The 14,655-nt window shown below is 58.5% G+C and overlaps 4 protein-coding genes across 4 annotated transcripts; 3 read left to right on the top strand and 1 right to left on the bottom strand.

The window, feature by feature from the left end:
- Window positions 1–370: 370 nt before the first annotated feature.
- Window positions 371–1,771, bottom strand: BXZ73DRAFT_101189 (uncharacterized protein; the record flags this gene model as incomplete). Its single annotated transcript, XM_048014818.1, has 7 exons — window positions 371–487; window positions 533–619; window positions 665–979; window positions 1,029–1,161; window positions 1,235–1,455; window positions 1,504–1,545; window positions 1,601–1,771. 7 exons carry the CDS (start codon window positions 1,769–1,771, stop codon window positions 371–373), a joined length of 1,086 nt encoding a protein of 361 aa, XP_047878241.1.
- Window positions 1,772–4,315: 2,544 nt separating this feature from the next.
- On the top strand, window positions 4,316–4,784 carry BXZ73DRAFT_18801 (uncharacterized protein; the record flags this gene model as incomplete). The annotated part of the gene is made up of 4 exons (XM_048017572.1): window positions 4,316–4,380; window positions 4,437–4,531; window positions 4,594–4,686; window positions 4,744–4,784. Coding segments are annotated over 4 exons (294 nt in total), but the record flags the coding sequence as incomplete, so codon positions are not given.
- Window positions 4,785–6,294: 1,510 nt separating this feature from the next.
- BXZ73DRAFT_77381 (uncharacterized protein) lies at window positions 6,295–10,283 on the top strand (the record flags this gene model as incomplete). The annotated part of the gene is made up of 15 exons (XM_048022657.1): window positions 6,295–6,331; window positions 6,396–6,560; window positions 6,620–6,755; window positions 6,786–6,916; window positions 6,973–7,523; window positions 7,584–7,610; window positions 7,677–8,008; window positions 8,064–8,095; window positions 8,156–8,493; window positions 8,611–8,713; window positions 8,773–8,834; window positions 8,887–9,089; window positions 9,164–9,208; window positions 9,230–9,570; window positions 9,634–10,283. 15 exons carry the CDS (start codon window positions 6,295–6,297, stop codon window positions 10,281–10,283), a joined length of 3,153 nt encoding a protein of 1,050 aa, XP_047878239.1.
- Window positions 10,284–11,068: 785 nt separating this feature from the next.
- BXZ73DRAFT_77380 (uncharacterized protein) lies at window positions 11,069–14,189 on the top strand (the record flags this gene model as incomplete). The annotated part of the gene is made up of 9 exons (XM_048022656.1): window positions 11,069–11,320; window positions 11,372–11,656; window positions 11,708–11,784; window positions 12,069–12,438; window positions 12,501–12,578; window positions 12,740–12,796; window positions 12,822–13,030; window positions 13,760–14,012; window positions 14,064–14,189. The coding sequence occupies 9 exons, from the start codon at window positions 11,069–11,071 to the stop codon at window positions 14,187–14,189; spliced, it is 1,707 nt and encodes a 568-aa protein (XP_047878238.1).
- Between the last annotated feature and the right edge of the window lie 466 nt (window positions 14,190–14,655).

Raw genomic sequence — 14,655 nt, 5'->3', positions numbered from 1 at the left:
TGAGTACGATAGCAGAAGGCGAGGCGGACAGCCATGGACAGCCTGACAAGCAAGCTTCAGAGCACGTTCGTCCGCCGTCGTTATCACTTGCTGTGCAAGGCCTGTGCAAGATTATCCCAAGTATATTCGCGGAGATCCAAAAGATAATGTGTGAGAGAGACGTGGTAGGGGAAATGCGAGGAAGAAGCTGAAGCAGAGAGTAACAGATCCAAGTCTGCCGGACATCTGAGGTCCAACGAGTCTGCTGCGCGAGAAACCGATAAGGGCACTATGTGCATACCAAGAAGCCAAAGAAGCGCCGTCGAGAATCAAGAACCAGCCTAGATGAGATGAAGCCGGGCCGGGTGTCGCTCAAGGAAGAGCCCTGCATCTAGTTCTCGTCGTCCGAGAAGGCACCAGGGACCACGCCGTAGTCGAGGATCCGCGGGAGCGCAAGGTGGTGAAGGTCGGGCCGGAGAAGAACTTCTCGCACCCCGGGTCCTCCGCCCTATCCGCCCACGGAACCCCAGCCCGCTCTGCTCGGGGTGTGCACCTGCGAGCACGGCGGCGAGGGCCCGAACATGTCGTGGACGAGCCGCGGCGTGGCAGAGGCGATGCGGAAGCCGTACCCGGGGCCGGTCTGAAGGGCGTAGAGTGGATCGCGGGCTTGAACGAGAAGTCATACGGGAGCCCGGCGTGGGAGTTCCTGGCGGAAGACGAAGATCCACCTGCCCGTATCGGGGCCGGTTGCCCAGGCAGAAAGCGGGGTCATCGAGATGTCGGGGCCCAGCGGTACGGCGTCCATGTCATAGTCCGCGTCGAGCCAAGCCGTGCTGCCTTGCTGAGCGTCCACGTCCATGGCAGCAAGAGATTCGGTAGACGCCAGAGTCAAGCCGCCTAGCCGAGCGAGAAGACCATTCGAGTCGGGAGAGCCCAGCCCTGTTCGCGGAATGGTGCACCGACATGCCGGAGAGTAGGTGCTGAAGAGGCGAATTAGGTTCTGGTCATGGTTCAGCGAACGACACCGGTTCTGGGTATAAGCGCCATACCGCGTCCATGCCGAGCTCGATCGCCCGTTCGCGCCAGGGTGCAACCATGGTGGGAGGCTCACGACATGCGCCGAACCCGCCGTGCGCCGGAAGCTTCGACTGCGCAGGAGGATGGATGGGTAACGGGATCCCGCTGTTCGACGTGACGCGTCCCCGATGACCCCTCTTCTCCTTAGGTGGCCGACCATTCCTGAGGTTGCGCTCACGCTTTCGGTAGTTCTTGCGGCCGCTTGTAGAGTGGAAAGAAGGGATGGGGCGAGGGATCTGGAGAAGGGGAGGGGCGCTTGGAAACAAGGGGCAGAGCTGACTGGTTGGGCGAAGAGAACGTGAAGGAGCTGTGGGGGTCCGATGGATTGGATAAGAGAGGGTATTGCGGGTTAAGAACATGCTGTTGCTGGGAGGCGAGTGTCGCCTCAGCGACAGAAAGCTGTGGAGGTTGGTTGAGCTCGCTGGAAGAGCGCATATAGTCACATACTCTGGCGTTCTTCTGGCTTGCCCTCGCGATACGCGCGTGGATCTAGCAACTCGCAATCAGTGTGTGAGACCAGGGCGCTAGAGTAGGGGGCACGCACCTCGTCGGAATCTTCGATGGATCGCCTGCACACTTTAACCTGACGCCTCTGCTCTTCGCCCTCGTCCTGCTCTTGATCCCCTGAGAGCCCTTGAAATCGGAAGGGCACTGCATCATCCATCACAGCGTCCGCAGGGCCACGCCGCCGAGGGTTCCGGTCATTAGGAGGCATGACGTTCGGACGAGAAAACACAGAGGGAAGTCTTGATACGTGAGGTTGACGAAGCGAAGGGGTAGCGCGCGGTATGAGAGGCTCAGGTAACAAAACTGTCGCCACCCCAGTGGACGTCGAGGAGGAGAACGCAGGAAGAGAGCAAAGAGAGGGGGCGGCTTTTGAACATGTCCACCAGGAGGCTGGCGGGAAAGTCGGCTGCGGAACGCCATCGGCGGCCCGGGTTGTTCGCTACCAGGCCACGCTGGCCAGACGACGAACTGTAGACTGAGGCAGACTTCGAGCAGAGACATTCGCAATGTAAAAATGAATGAATCGACTAGCGATGTGGACAGGCGAGCGTCCGCTAGGGTGTGATGCGGAAAATACAGGTAAAACAAGCTACGCCTCCAAGGCGACATCAAGAACGAGATCATGTCCGACGGCAGTGATGTTCACCTCCCCTTTTTCGAACGGTATCCAAGCCTCTTGATCCCCTTCCCCTTCCGAAACAAAAACGTCGTATATGTAAGACAACGAGATGGCCACAAGCTTTCCCGGTGGTATTCGTCGTAGTGCCCGAGGGAGATTTTGAGGTAGACGGACGATAGATGGTGGCGACACAGCAGCTTGAGGTTCGAACTTCGACAAGACGCTCCTTGCGCCAGAGTGTGGTATCAAGGGGAGCCTGTCGTCGAGAGTCCAGCCTTCTACTAGATCGGCTAGCACAGAGAGATTGTCGTCGGAGCACAGAGGGGAAACACCAGTATCCAAGACGTCATCTGAAGCATGGGCGAAAAGGTCTTCTGCGGTTGTCAATGAACTACGCCGAGCCCACTTTTCGTCGTGGCGCTGCTGAACGTCGCGGGCAAGCCAGAGGGCCTCAGTATTGACCAGAGACGTATCCTTCGGGTTACGCTATGGTTGTTTCAGCCCCAACATAGGAAACATACGACAACCAGGCACACCTTTTGCGCGTGCGAAGGGAAGGAACGCGGGGTAGGATTATGATCAAAGTATCCGCGGATGACGCCAGAGACGCATTCGACGGTTCATCGGTGTACTTGCAGGTGATGTGGAATGAGGGAGAATGCAGATTCGCCAGAGACAAGCAACGGACCTCTTCAACCGCTTTGCGATGGACCTCCTCCGCCTCCTTCGCTGATGGTCCTTTATTCACGACGCTGCTGGTGTGTTGTCTTCGTAGAAGAAGAGAAAAGCTTCATGATGATTTCAATGTCGCTGGGGGCCCTGCCTGGGGGTTGGCGGAACGGGACCTGGGGAGTGAAGCTCGGTCGGGCGTGTCTACAGTAGGGGAATGCCGGGGTGCAGCACGAAGCAGGTTGGTGAAAGGTTGGAGAGTTTTGAGACGGTCGCTGGTGTGCGCCGCATGCGACTCTTCGGGCCGCACCGCGCGGCGTCATGAGCTGGGATGTGCTATGTGACCGATGCACATGAATGGACGGAGAAATCAAAGGGCAAAGAAGCACATACCTCAGTGGAGGGGATAGAGTGGACGGCCGACATCGTGGACAAGAGACAAACCAAGGATATCGGCGAGCACGACGACCAGCAAGCGAGCACGGAAGCGAAGAGCACCTGGGTTCCAAACCCAACGCCACTCTCATAACTCTTCGTATCCCTGCAGAGACGCCGTCCTTATCCAGCCCCATGTTGAGTAGGCACTTGGTACACTGTGAACGGAACGGTGATATTAATTCGGCAGATTTGAATTGTACACACGACCTGGCGTTCAGAGCTTCGTGCGTTTGATGCCAGATTTTCGGCGGGACGATGCAGATGCTTCAGGCGAAAGCAATGTTCGGAGTAATGAATTAATGAGAGGCTGAAGTTATGGTGGTCGTGGGGCAAATGAAGGCAGCGTCTACGCCGAGTGGCATGAGCGCCTTCGGGACTTCGACCGCAGAAGTACTCTTCCTCTGACTGCTCTCATCTCGCCTTGTCCTGCGACGTCAATCCTCTGTCCGTGCATGTATCATCTCATTCTCCTCTCCATGAACTGGAGAAATACTCTGCTTCGATAATGAACATGCATTCATACCTCACGTCCTGCAACCTGCCACCTGGTTTTGGCCGGCAACTTTCCCACTTGTTGCGGCAGCGGACGGAACATGCTGAAACGCGGACGGGTCTGCGGCATTGATTCCCGCTTCCACGCGTATATGGACCATCAGCAGGGGAAGAGCGCATATCAATCTTATCGCTTGATTTACACATGACCATTGACAGGGCCACCGCACGCCTGAGCCCAAATAAAGCCGACCTCGCTGCCCCCGCTGTCCTCGTCTCTCCCGACCACCACCACAGCGGACTCAGCCGAAGACAAGCCTCAGCCAGCTCCGAGGACGGAGAAGAAGCCACGCTCACGACTCACGCTCACGAGGTTCCATCGCTCCATTTCAGTCCTCCTTCCTACGAGCTGCGCACGAGCCGACACACGACGAACATGCTTTCCACCACTATGCAGCTCGTCGCCTTCGTCCTCGCCCTCGCCGCGTCCACCATCGCAACACCGTTGGCGATCACGCCCCGCGACTCGGTGGCCCACCCATCACGGACCCGACGTCGCAGACGGTGTGGACGGTCGGGGAGAAGGAGACTGTGACCTGGTGAGTCTCAGTCCATTCCCTCTGTCTGAGCGACTCCAACACCGACCTCGATGCAGGGATACGTCAGTCCTGGAGGGCGTGACCCCATCTAACCCGAATGGGACGCTCCTCCTGGGCACCTTCGTCGATGACCAAGAACATCTGATGACTGGTGCGTCCCTGTTCGACTACAGCGTACCCGCGTGCACCTCACACATGCCCCGCACTGCGCAGAGTCGCCGCTCGCCAAGGACTTCTCCCTGTTCGACGGGAATGTCACGTTGACCGTGCCCTCGGTGGACCCTGGAAAGGATTACATCGTCTGCCGTACGTCCCTTGCTTTTATATATGCGCATATCTCATACTTATACATACTGGCCGCAGTGGTCGGAAACTCAGGGAACATCAGCCCCGTGTTTACGATTCTCGGCGAGGGAGGCTCCTCGCTCCCTTCGATCAGCACCACCGACTCCACCACGAGCGTGAGCTTGCCGGGAAGTGTCACTCGGACCACGGATGCATCCACGACTACTCCGATCTCGGCCTCCATCACCACTATCACAAGTCCTATCTCCAGTACCACAAGCATCTCAAGTTCGGGCCCATCGAACTCGACAAGTTCCAGCGCGTCCAACACCGCCGGAAGCGCCGCACAAACTACGTCTGGAGCCTTAAGTCTCGCGCCCGCACACCTAGGGAGCATGCTCTGCTTAGTGATTCCCCTTATGTGGATGCTTTAAGCATGTGCTCCCTTCACGACTATCTGGATGCCGAACAGCTACCTTACGACCTCACGGACTATTCACGCAGTTTTGGATTTGTACATTAGGGGACTGAACTCTGCATTGATTTCGCTTCTCGTCTGACTCCAAGAGTGTACCATCCTAACTTGGCTCTTGCCACCATGTTCTCTACGAGATTTTCGCCCTCCTTGAAGGCGACTATCACTCTTCAACGCCTTGAACGTCCTTTGGCGCGATCGACTTGCCGAACGATCGTCCCGTTCTTCGCCTTCTCCTTCATCTTCGCATCGCACGACTACTCCACTCGCATTCGCTCGTTCTGGGCTAGACACTCAACAAGAAGTGCGGAGACCTCCATCTACCGTGCTGGACAACCCTTCGCCCCAGGCACGCCAAATCACACTGCGAAGCCGCACAAACCGTCGATCGCCAAGCTAAGGCTGATCTATGCGCTATCTAATCTCGTAGATTGGCCCTCACACCTCACGCCTCACGTCCGGGCGTCTCACTGGCAAGTCGGGACCCGCTGGGTCGCCAGCAGCTAACTATCTCTTTCCCCTCTATATACCACCACTACGGCAATGCTGACATCACCTTCCCATCTTGTCTTTCCATTCCCGAATCCCTGCGTTCTAGCACCCCTTGCACCGAAGCGCGCAACATCGATATCAACCACAACCAATCACTACAGCATCATGTAGGCGAGCCGACCGTGAACGGAGTCATCACCGGAGGCTTCGAAGTCGGCGTCACTGTCGCTCTGGCCTGCTCTAGCGTACTTGAATTTCCAAATCATTGGCAATGCAATCCGGGCCCGAGGCACTCTCGTGATCAAGTGGTGCGCATCGTGCGGCCATCCCGTCTTCTGCGGTTTGGTCCTGACGTACTCGCCGCCAGATGAACCGCACGCAGCAGCTTCTCGCATACACTTGCAATGGGCCTCCAGGCGTACGGGAATAACCGGCATCGAGGATTGGTCGGCGAAAGCAGTGCAGTTCAAACCGACTGACGTGGATGTCGCGCCGAGGCGCACGGAGTTGCGATGGGCGAGCAACCCAGAACCGGTGCGTGGCGCCGCGAGGTCTGATGGGCTTCAGCTGGGACCCGTTATATGGCTCCCCGCGCGAACACAGGCGATTTTCATAACGACGTCCCCAATCGACCCACACCCCGACACATCGCACAGCGCGGCATGTACGCCAGTAGAACACGCGTACCGCTCGGGTATCGTGAGTAGACTGAGCTTTTGTCGCAGCACATCGTTCTATGTATCTAACGCTTCCGGAACTCTAGAGGAGGGAAACCAGGCGCCCACAGGGGCCCCTGGTTTCGCCGCCTCGGACGCTCAAGGGGTGCTGGTCAGTGCACTGAACGCCCAGCGCAGCCGGTTCCACGAAACCTGCACCACGGCGATCGAAACGATGGACGGCCTCGCCGAGGTCCATCACTTCATGAAAGGTGAGACCGTGACGTGAACCAACCCGTCCCTGCGACTGATGTCGGTGCGATCTCCGCAGACGTCGTGGCGGTCTTCAAGACCTGTCTGCAGCTCGAACTCGACCGGGTTGAGAACGACGGCAGGGCGGTCGTGCTCCATCTCGCGATGATCGACATGATGCGTCCGTTTGCGGTGTACGTGTTCTTCTTCGGGCTGTGCGCCCCCGCTGACAACGCTTGACACAGACTCGAGCATGTCCCGGGCGACATCACCCATGAGATGACGGAGGCGCTCGAGGACCGGCTCCCCTCCGTAACGGAAACCATCATAGCCGGGGCCAAGCTCTGCGACAGCTGGAGCAAGCGCAGCCTCGCTGGTGTGTCTCTGTCTTTGGCGTGGTCCGATGCGAAGAGGGGCTGACTTTGGTCGCAGTGAAGGTCACCTGCAAGGGCACCTGGTGCACGAAGTTCGTCGATATGATCAGGATCTTCGCGGAGCTCAAGGCGGACATCGTGGCCGACTTCCAGCGCGCAGACGTCGACGTGGACTCCCCTCCAGACTACGACGTGATGGTTCGCATCAACGCCGACAGGGACTGGGCGATGGGGGTCGTGTTCGAGCGCATGCGCTCGTCTGACGAGACCGACGTGGCGAAGTGGGCCGAGCGGGGACGCGGGGCCGGAGCGAACGCTCCGCGCAACAACGCTGCCTTCCACAAGCAGCTCGTCGAGAAGGTGAACGAGGTGCAGAAGCGGAAGACAACAGTGCCGGGCAAGACAGACGCGAAGGCGCTTACGGTCAAGGATTTCGAAGACGAGCTGAGCAAAAGTGTCGAGGAGACGATCGAGAGCAACAAGGCATTCGACCGCAAGTTCCACGCGAAGAAGGACAAACTCCAGAGCTTGAAGGACACCATCACGCACTCCACCGATCGGACGATCAGCCAGATACAGGGTGGTCCACATGAGCGGATTATCGACCTGGTGAGTGTGCCATCTTCACCTACGGAGACATTTCGTCTGAAACGGGATGACGAATATCAGGACATGCATTACATCTGGTTCGAAGAGGTACGTTTCTTTCACTTCGAGAGGTACTCAATAACGACCAGAGACTGATCGGACCACGTTTTCCAGGGCTGGAAGGGCAGCGCCAAGGCGAGGCACTTCGTCATGGCCGTTCGCGACTACTTCGCCCTGAAGCAGTCCGACAAGGCAAAATTCAAGGCGTTCATCACGGCCATAGACATGCGGATGAACGCGGCTCGCGGATCAGACTTCGACCCTCACTCCGGCGACGACGTGAGCGCCGCCACTGCAGACTCCCCGGAGGACGACACATGGGCGCTGGAGTCGATCAGCGTTCTGCGCGTCCAGCCCATCATCGAAGCGATGGACGAAGACGTCTCTTCGTTCATCACCATTCAGGAGCTCAACGACTTCACTTCGGCCCGCCCGGAAGATTGGAGGTGTGTTTTGCGCTCCGTTCGCGCGCGCTCGACTGCATGCTCATGTCGTCGCCAGCTTGCCTCGATGGATTGCCTACTGGGCATCCGGTGCGTGGCGAAGCGCAATCCGGCGGCGATAAGAAGTGCTGACGCGTCGGAACCCTGCAGGCTTCGAGATGACAGCTCAATGGTACTTCCGTCGCATCCGGAGGCTGTTCGCTGAGATCGCCACGGCGTCGCTTCAGCTTCATCCGGGAAACCGCGCCGTCGTCAGTTCGTTCGTCTCTGCGCCCGCGGTCACGATCGTCGAGTGCATGTTGTACGGCCTGCGCGACGTCGAAGACTGGGACAACAAGAACTGGGGGGCGGATATGGAGTTCCAGCGGTTCAGCAAGTACGTGTCCCAACGAGAAGAGCAACTGGAACGCGAACTACGCTACTTCTCGTACGACCTGGACGAGGACAACTGCGTTTCGATCGTTACCGGTGGAGGAAGGATTGAGAAGGTGCGCGCCACGGTATTGCTAGCTCTCGATATGATATTGACTGGTGACGCGCGTGTCCACCAGGATATCCTCTGTCTTCTCTTCCTCCTGTTCCGCCGAGCGCTTTTTGTGATTCAGCGCGGAGCGACGGAGCTGCTTCATGAAGAAGAACTCAATATCCTCGATACGTCCATGAAAGTCCTGCTTAGGTTGGTTGGCAGTCGCGCGCAGGACCTCCAGGGTGCGTCCAACAACGCGGCTGGGCGCACTGTTCATGCTCAATAATTACCTGCCACGTAGCGATCTACAAGCTGCAAAACCTGGAGCCGAAATCCCAGATGCTCAAATTCTCGTATGGCCTGGTACGTGGGCGTGCCATGAATAAAAGTCTTGGCTAACTATATCGTAACATAGTTCTACGCTCTTGGGTTGGAAGACTTGAGCGAGATTCCACCCACAAACTGGGAGAGGACTGTCGCAACCGACATGTCGGAAATCGTCGATGTTTCCCTCCCTCCCGGGATAGCCTCAGCGGGCGAACACCCTCTGTTCTACAACCGTGAGGATGACGAAGAAGGCTTCCAAGATCAGGAGGGCCGTCGCGATCTTGTATCAGCGTAAGTCGCACGCGGATACCTCTTTACATGGATCAGAGCCGACGCCCTGACCGTGTTTCTACCATCAACAACAGATCGATCTCGTGCGATGGGTGCGACTCGACACTCGTCGGCACGGGGTACGTCTGTATCACCTGCAGCAAGGACAAGATCGACGGCATGGTAGATTTCTGTTCAAGCTGCTTCACCGCCAACCCGACACCCGGGGACACCGGCCATCGCGCGGACCACACCTGCGTGCAGCTCCGCGTCCCGTGCATGCAAACGCACCGGTTCTCATTGTTCGACTCCGCCAAGGATCTCTCCGCGTGGGTCCCGAACCTTGGCCCCGGCGACGGGGAGACAGACGAGGAGGAGGAGGAGATCCACCTCGCGCGCGGCACCAGCATCTGGCACGGCGGCGGCGGCGCGCTGCCTCCCTGCGCCGAGTGTCAGTCGCTCGAGATCGCCGGACCTTACTGGGCCTGCATGGACTGTTCCGGTGAGCCTGCTCCCTGATTCCCCCCCGCTTGGATCCCGAAGGCTGATTGGTATGTCGGCGCAGACCTCACGGTAGTGTGCTTTGACTGCAACGCCCGCGTCGAGGAGCGCAAGCCGTGGCTGCACGAAGACTCCGTCAACGCGGACGGCCACGCCTGGACGCACACGATGGTTTCCGTCCACGGCGGAGCCCGGGGCGCGCAGGGGGGCGCGCAGGCGGCGTCCGGAAACGCGGCACAGGGCGCCGACGCGCTGCAGTTCGCGCGGATGGAGGCGAAGGTGGACGCGCAAGCGTCGCAGCTCAGGTCGCTGGAGGCGAAGGCGGACGCGCAGGCCGCGCAGCTCAAGTCGCTGGAGTCGCTGCTCAGGGAGATGGCGGCAGCGATGCAGGGCGGTGCGTCCGGCGCGCCTGATCGCTCCCGGGGGCCGGTCGCGCAGCCGGAGTCGGGCGAAGGCTACACAGAGGATGGCCACAGCCGCGAGATGCCGTCGGCCCACGCTGGCCACTCGCAGCCCAGTGATGAGGAGAACGTCCAGTCCGATGATGGCGACGCGCAGCCCGCCTACGACCATGACGGTCCCGCCAGTTACCAGTCTGGCTACGAAGGCAACACTCGGTCCAACTACGACAATTACGGGCAGCCTAGCTACGATCAACCCAGCCATGGTAATTACAACCAAGCTGACGACGAGGGAAACGGCTTCGACGACTGAAGAGGAGATTGTTGGCGCTCCGATCGAAAGCGCAGACGAAACGTAGTTCGAGGCCAATTCGAAGTGCAATCAGATGGTTAGTGATGATCCATGTACGCATTTGAAGACGTAAAAGAGCTGTACAACCAAATTCCCTCCATTATGCGGAGTCGCCTCGCAGTCGGGGGATGACAGAGAGAAGTTGAAGCCAAGGGAGCCAGCCTCCAACCAGAATTGTGTGGGAATGTAGCGCCCGATTCGGATGGGTGTTCGCCAGCGGTGTGCAGGGCGCTATTATCCCCGCCTTTTGCCAACTGTCATGGGCTCAGTGCGAGTACAGACACTTTCATATGTTTCCAAGTCCATTGAGAAGTTTGAATTCTGGATTCCTGTCTTCAAGCATCGGTACAAACAAACGAAGCCGGAGTTGTCGACACACGAATCACGATGAACCGAGCCACTGGACGTTGCATACACCCTCCGAGCGTGTGCTGGGCACAAGGACATCTCGCAGTCCGTACTGCCCTCTTCTTTGCTGTTATGTGCTCAGTCTTGTTTCAGTGGGCTGCGCTTCCCTGCAGTGGCGCTCTGGTTGTGCTGGGCTGTCAACTCGGCATGAAGCGAGCAAGAGGCTGGCCGGAGGCCGACGATCGTCCTGTCAGCCCCACCAGAGCCTATGTAAACCCATCGGCAGCGGTCACAAGCCCCCATCGTCCCTCTCCCTCGAACCTCCACCATCTGCGCTACCCCGCGTCCACCGCGTCATCCCACGCCCTCATCACCAACCTCCAGCATTTTCGGTTGTTATGTTTGCTAGTAGCTTCAGTAACGTCCGCCGATTCCGCAAGGCCTTCAACCTCGCTCCATTCCAGACGCCCATGGGCGACGACCTGGAGGCCCACGGTATGGATGTCGACATCCCTTCCACGCCGAGCACAGCAAAGGCATCTGTCCGCACATCCGACGTCGCGAATGAGAGCATGCCTGGCCCCTCCGTCGGTGATCGCGAGAAGCTCATGGCACAGAGGCGAGGGCAGGGAGTGGGCGAGCCTCGTACAGTATGTCTTCGCTCAGCTCGTCGTCTGAAATATCCACTGATCAGTTTCCAGCCCGAGCGCAAGCGGGGTGCTCTCCAGCCTCCTTCCGCCCCGAGGAAGAGGCGCTTGCCGAAGGGCACTCTGTGGGACCTTCCTGATTTCAAGGTGTGTTCTTTCACCGCTACGCATCTTACCGCTCTCATGCCGTGCATCAACGCCTTCTTCGCGTCGGTCACGCCAAAGCCGACTGTCCGCAAGTTCGACCTTGTGGACGCCGCCGCCGCCAGCCCCAACGTCGACGACTCTGAAGAGCCCATGGCCAAGAGGCGACGATGGGGAGCGGGAGAACCTTGCACGGTATGTGATCCATGAGATCACCATGCACCGCTTTTGCTTACCTGCTTTCAGCCCAAGCTCAAGTCGCTCAACGTCCAGACTCCTCCAGCCCCGAAGAAAGGGTTCGGCATCAAGGTCCTGCGGTCAAGGTTTGTCGCTTTACCGTCGCACACCGTACCGTTCTCATGCTTCCCACTAGCAACGCAAGCAGTTCATTGCCGCCAACAAGGATAGGATCATCACTGATAGTCCCTACGCGGCGGCCGCGTTCCCTTTTTCCTTCGCTTTCCGACTACGCTTGTTGGCGTCGCCGGTCGGGGCCCGGCCTTGGTTCGCTGCCTTCGTCCATGGAGGTTGACGCGCCCCAGGCCCCCGCCGTCGTTGAAGCCCTCGAGTCCTCACCGTCTGTTGTCATGCAAGACGTTCTGCCCAGCATCGACCAGCTCATCCCGCGCTTCATCCGGAATAGTGTCACGAAACATCAACGTCGTCTCCAAGTCAAAGCTTACGGTCCCCGTCCTCAGCGCCAGGCTCTCCCGCGTGACGCCCCTTCCGTCGCCTACGACAAGGCCAAGAGGCCTCGGGTCTATCACGTCCAAGAGCGCGAGGCTAGCAAGCACACAGCTCTGGAGCAACAGCAGTTCTATGAGGCTATGGCTTCTCTCAAGGCGAATCTGGACCTCACGGAGATCGTTCGAGACGATGCGATGGACAACATGGAGCTCGATCATGAGGTAGAGATCGTGGACGACGAGTGCATGGTCGTCGACGATGAGGACGTGGAGATGACTGATACGGGCCAGGTGCGTACCTGTTTCGTTATCGCACACTCGCCACTGACGTTGTGCTCTTTGCCGACACCCAGACCATGAACGCAGATGACGATGTTCAACCAATGGAGGATCAGCGCCAAGAGCTTTCTGCGTCTCTTCCGTACACCGAGGTGTGTATTATCTCGCTATCCCCGCTTTCGTGTCCCGCTCATACACTATCTTAGACCGCGACTGTACAGAAGGCCGGCCCGAAGCAGTGCCCCTGCCGCCGACCCCAACGCTTCCTTCCCCGACCGTCATCGAGACCGTCATGGACGTTGAACCGCCGCAGGCTGCCGTCGCGGCTGAACAGCCGCGGGCCGCCATCGTCGATGAAGAGCTGCAGATCGTAATCGTCAGAGAGGATTCGAAAGCCGCAATCCGTCGTCGCTGCCAAGGAGCAACAGACCACTTTCGACGCCATGGACCACGTCGACGACGACATTCGGCAACTGTCGCCCGGTTCTTCTAGTCCGAGGGTTATATTCCACGGAGTATCCAGCGACCTCACCGTGGCTGATGCTCAGGGCTACGCCTCAGCAGCGACGACCAGGTTGACACGGTGCCCTGTACGGGAGCCTAGGTGAATCTCTTCGCGACCCGCAACCTCCATCGACGACGCTGCTCTCTGGCCGGCCCCTCCCTGGATCTCAAACGGGACGACTCGCTTCTCGCGCCTCCCTGTTGCTGGACCCCCTCTTCCGAGACGTCGCTCTATCCAACGCCGGGTTCAAGGTTGGCGCGCTTGTCCTTCTCAGCGCCCTGGCCGCAAGAAGAGTTGGGATCTTCGAAGTATCGGAAGTCTGGCAGGACGCCTCCAAGGCCGTCGAGAGCACTCTCTTCGCTCCAAGACTGGCCCCCACTGTCGCCTGGGTCCCATCGTTACGCTGAACATCAAGCCGTTTCGTCGCCATCTCCTCCACCAGCCTCGCCTTCAAGCAACGTCGTACGCTCGCGCTCATTCCGGACCTCAAAGTCGCCTGCGGCCTCCAAACACCGCATGTGTCTCGGCATCACGATCCTCCCCGAGCTCCTCTCCTCTCACGCGGCTTGATCCAGCTTTCTCTTCGGGCGTCTCATCAAGATTCCGTCTACCTTCTTTTCCTTGCACAATCTTTCAAGACACGCGGTTACTTCCGTACCACACCACTATCTTGGTATCCTTCCCTGGTTCGACGCACACTACGCCTCATTGCAAGACGACTCTGCTACGACGACTAGACTCGATCTCAACTGCATCTTTTCTTGGGTTCTCGACTGCTTGCATCATCTCCTCTGGATCTCTCATCATATACTGGATTTTACGACATAGCATACCACTCCCTCAGCTGCAAGTTCGCATTCTCGCACGACATCACTACCTGGCATTTCAAACACATCTTCTCCGCCGCCGATACCACATTCCCGGCTACATGCTCAAGTCTCATGCCTCACCTCCATCTATACTGCTCCCGTGCTGCCTCTCATCAAGCCTACGGTTCTCGCCCTCTTCCGCTCCCTCGTCCAGCAACATTCCATGCTCAAGACCTTCGACGTCCGCCCCTGAGGAACGGATCTTCTTCGTGGTACGTCTGCCTCATCTCGCCATCCACGTTTGACTAACGTCGTCCTTGCAGATATCGCACGAGCCATATGAGGTTCTGCAACTCACGAAGCATACGTTCCTGGCCGCGCGCATTCGGCTCCTTCGCCCCGGGGTCCACCCTGCCAGTGCTGGGCCGCGCGTGCTCTGGAGATGTTGACTGCTCGATGCTTCCAGACTGCTGATACTTAACGACGTGACTTGATCCTGTACGCCGATGATGTACGGAATCGTTCGCAGAGTTATGTTTGCAGTCCGTTAGAATTCTGTACGCTTATATGAAAATACCCAGACATCTTCTTTTCCCTTTTACCCCTCGTTTGAAGCGAGACGCATGGGCACACGGCAGGTGGAAAAAGGAAACCCATAATTTTCATACACATCGACGTCCACAACATAACAACGCGACGGAACACATACGCATACGCAAGCCGGCGCGGACATCTCCGCCAATCTCGCCTGGCGGCAGGCGCGCAGACGCCGCCGGTCCCCATGCGAACCCCTCGACACTCTGCGCCGGGCTACTGACTACTAGGCTGTACGAACGACCGACTGCCGCCTCACCGCACACGGATCCTCTGCCCCTAAACTCGGCCGGCAGCCCGTCTCGTCGCGGACCACCGGTG

This window comes from Epithele typhae (genome assembly GCF_022376455.1).
Source record: "Epithele typhae strain CBS 203.58 chromosome Unknown BXZ73scaffold_22, whole genome shotgun sequence".
Classification (NCBI taxonomy): Eukaryota; Fungi; Basidiomycota; class Agaricomycetes; order Polyporales; family Epitheliaceae; genus Epithele; species Epithele typhae.
The sequence above is the reverse complement of the archived record's forward strand: the minus strand, read 5'-3'. Positions and strand labels throughout refer to the sequence as shown.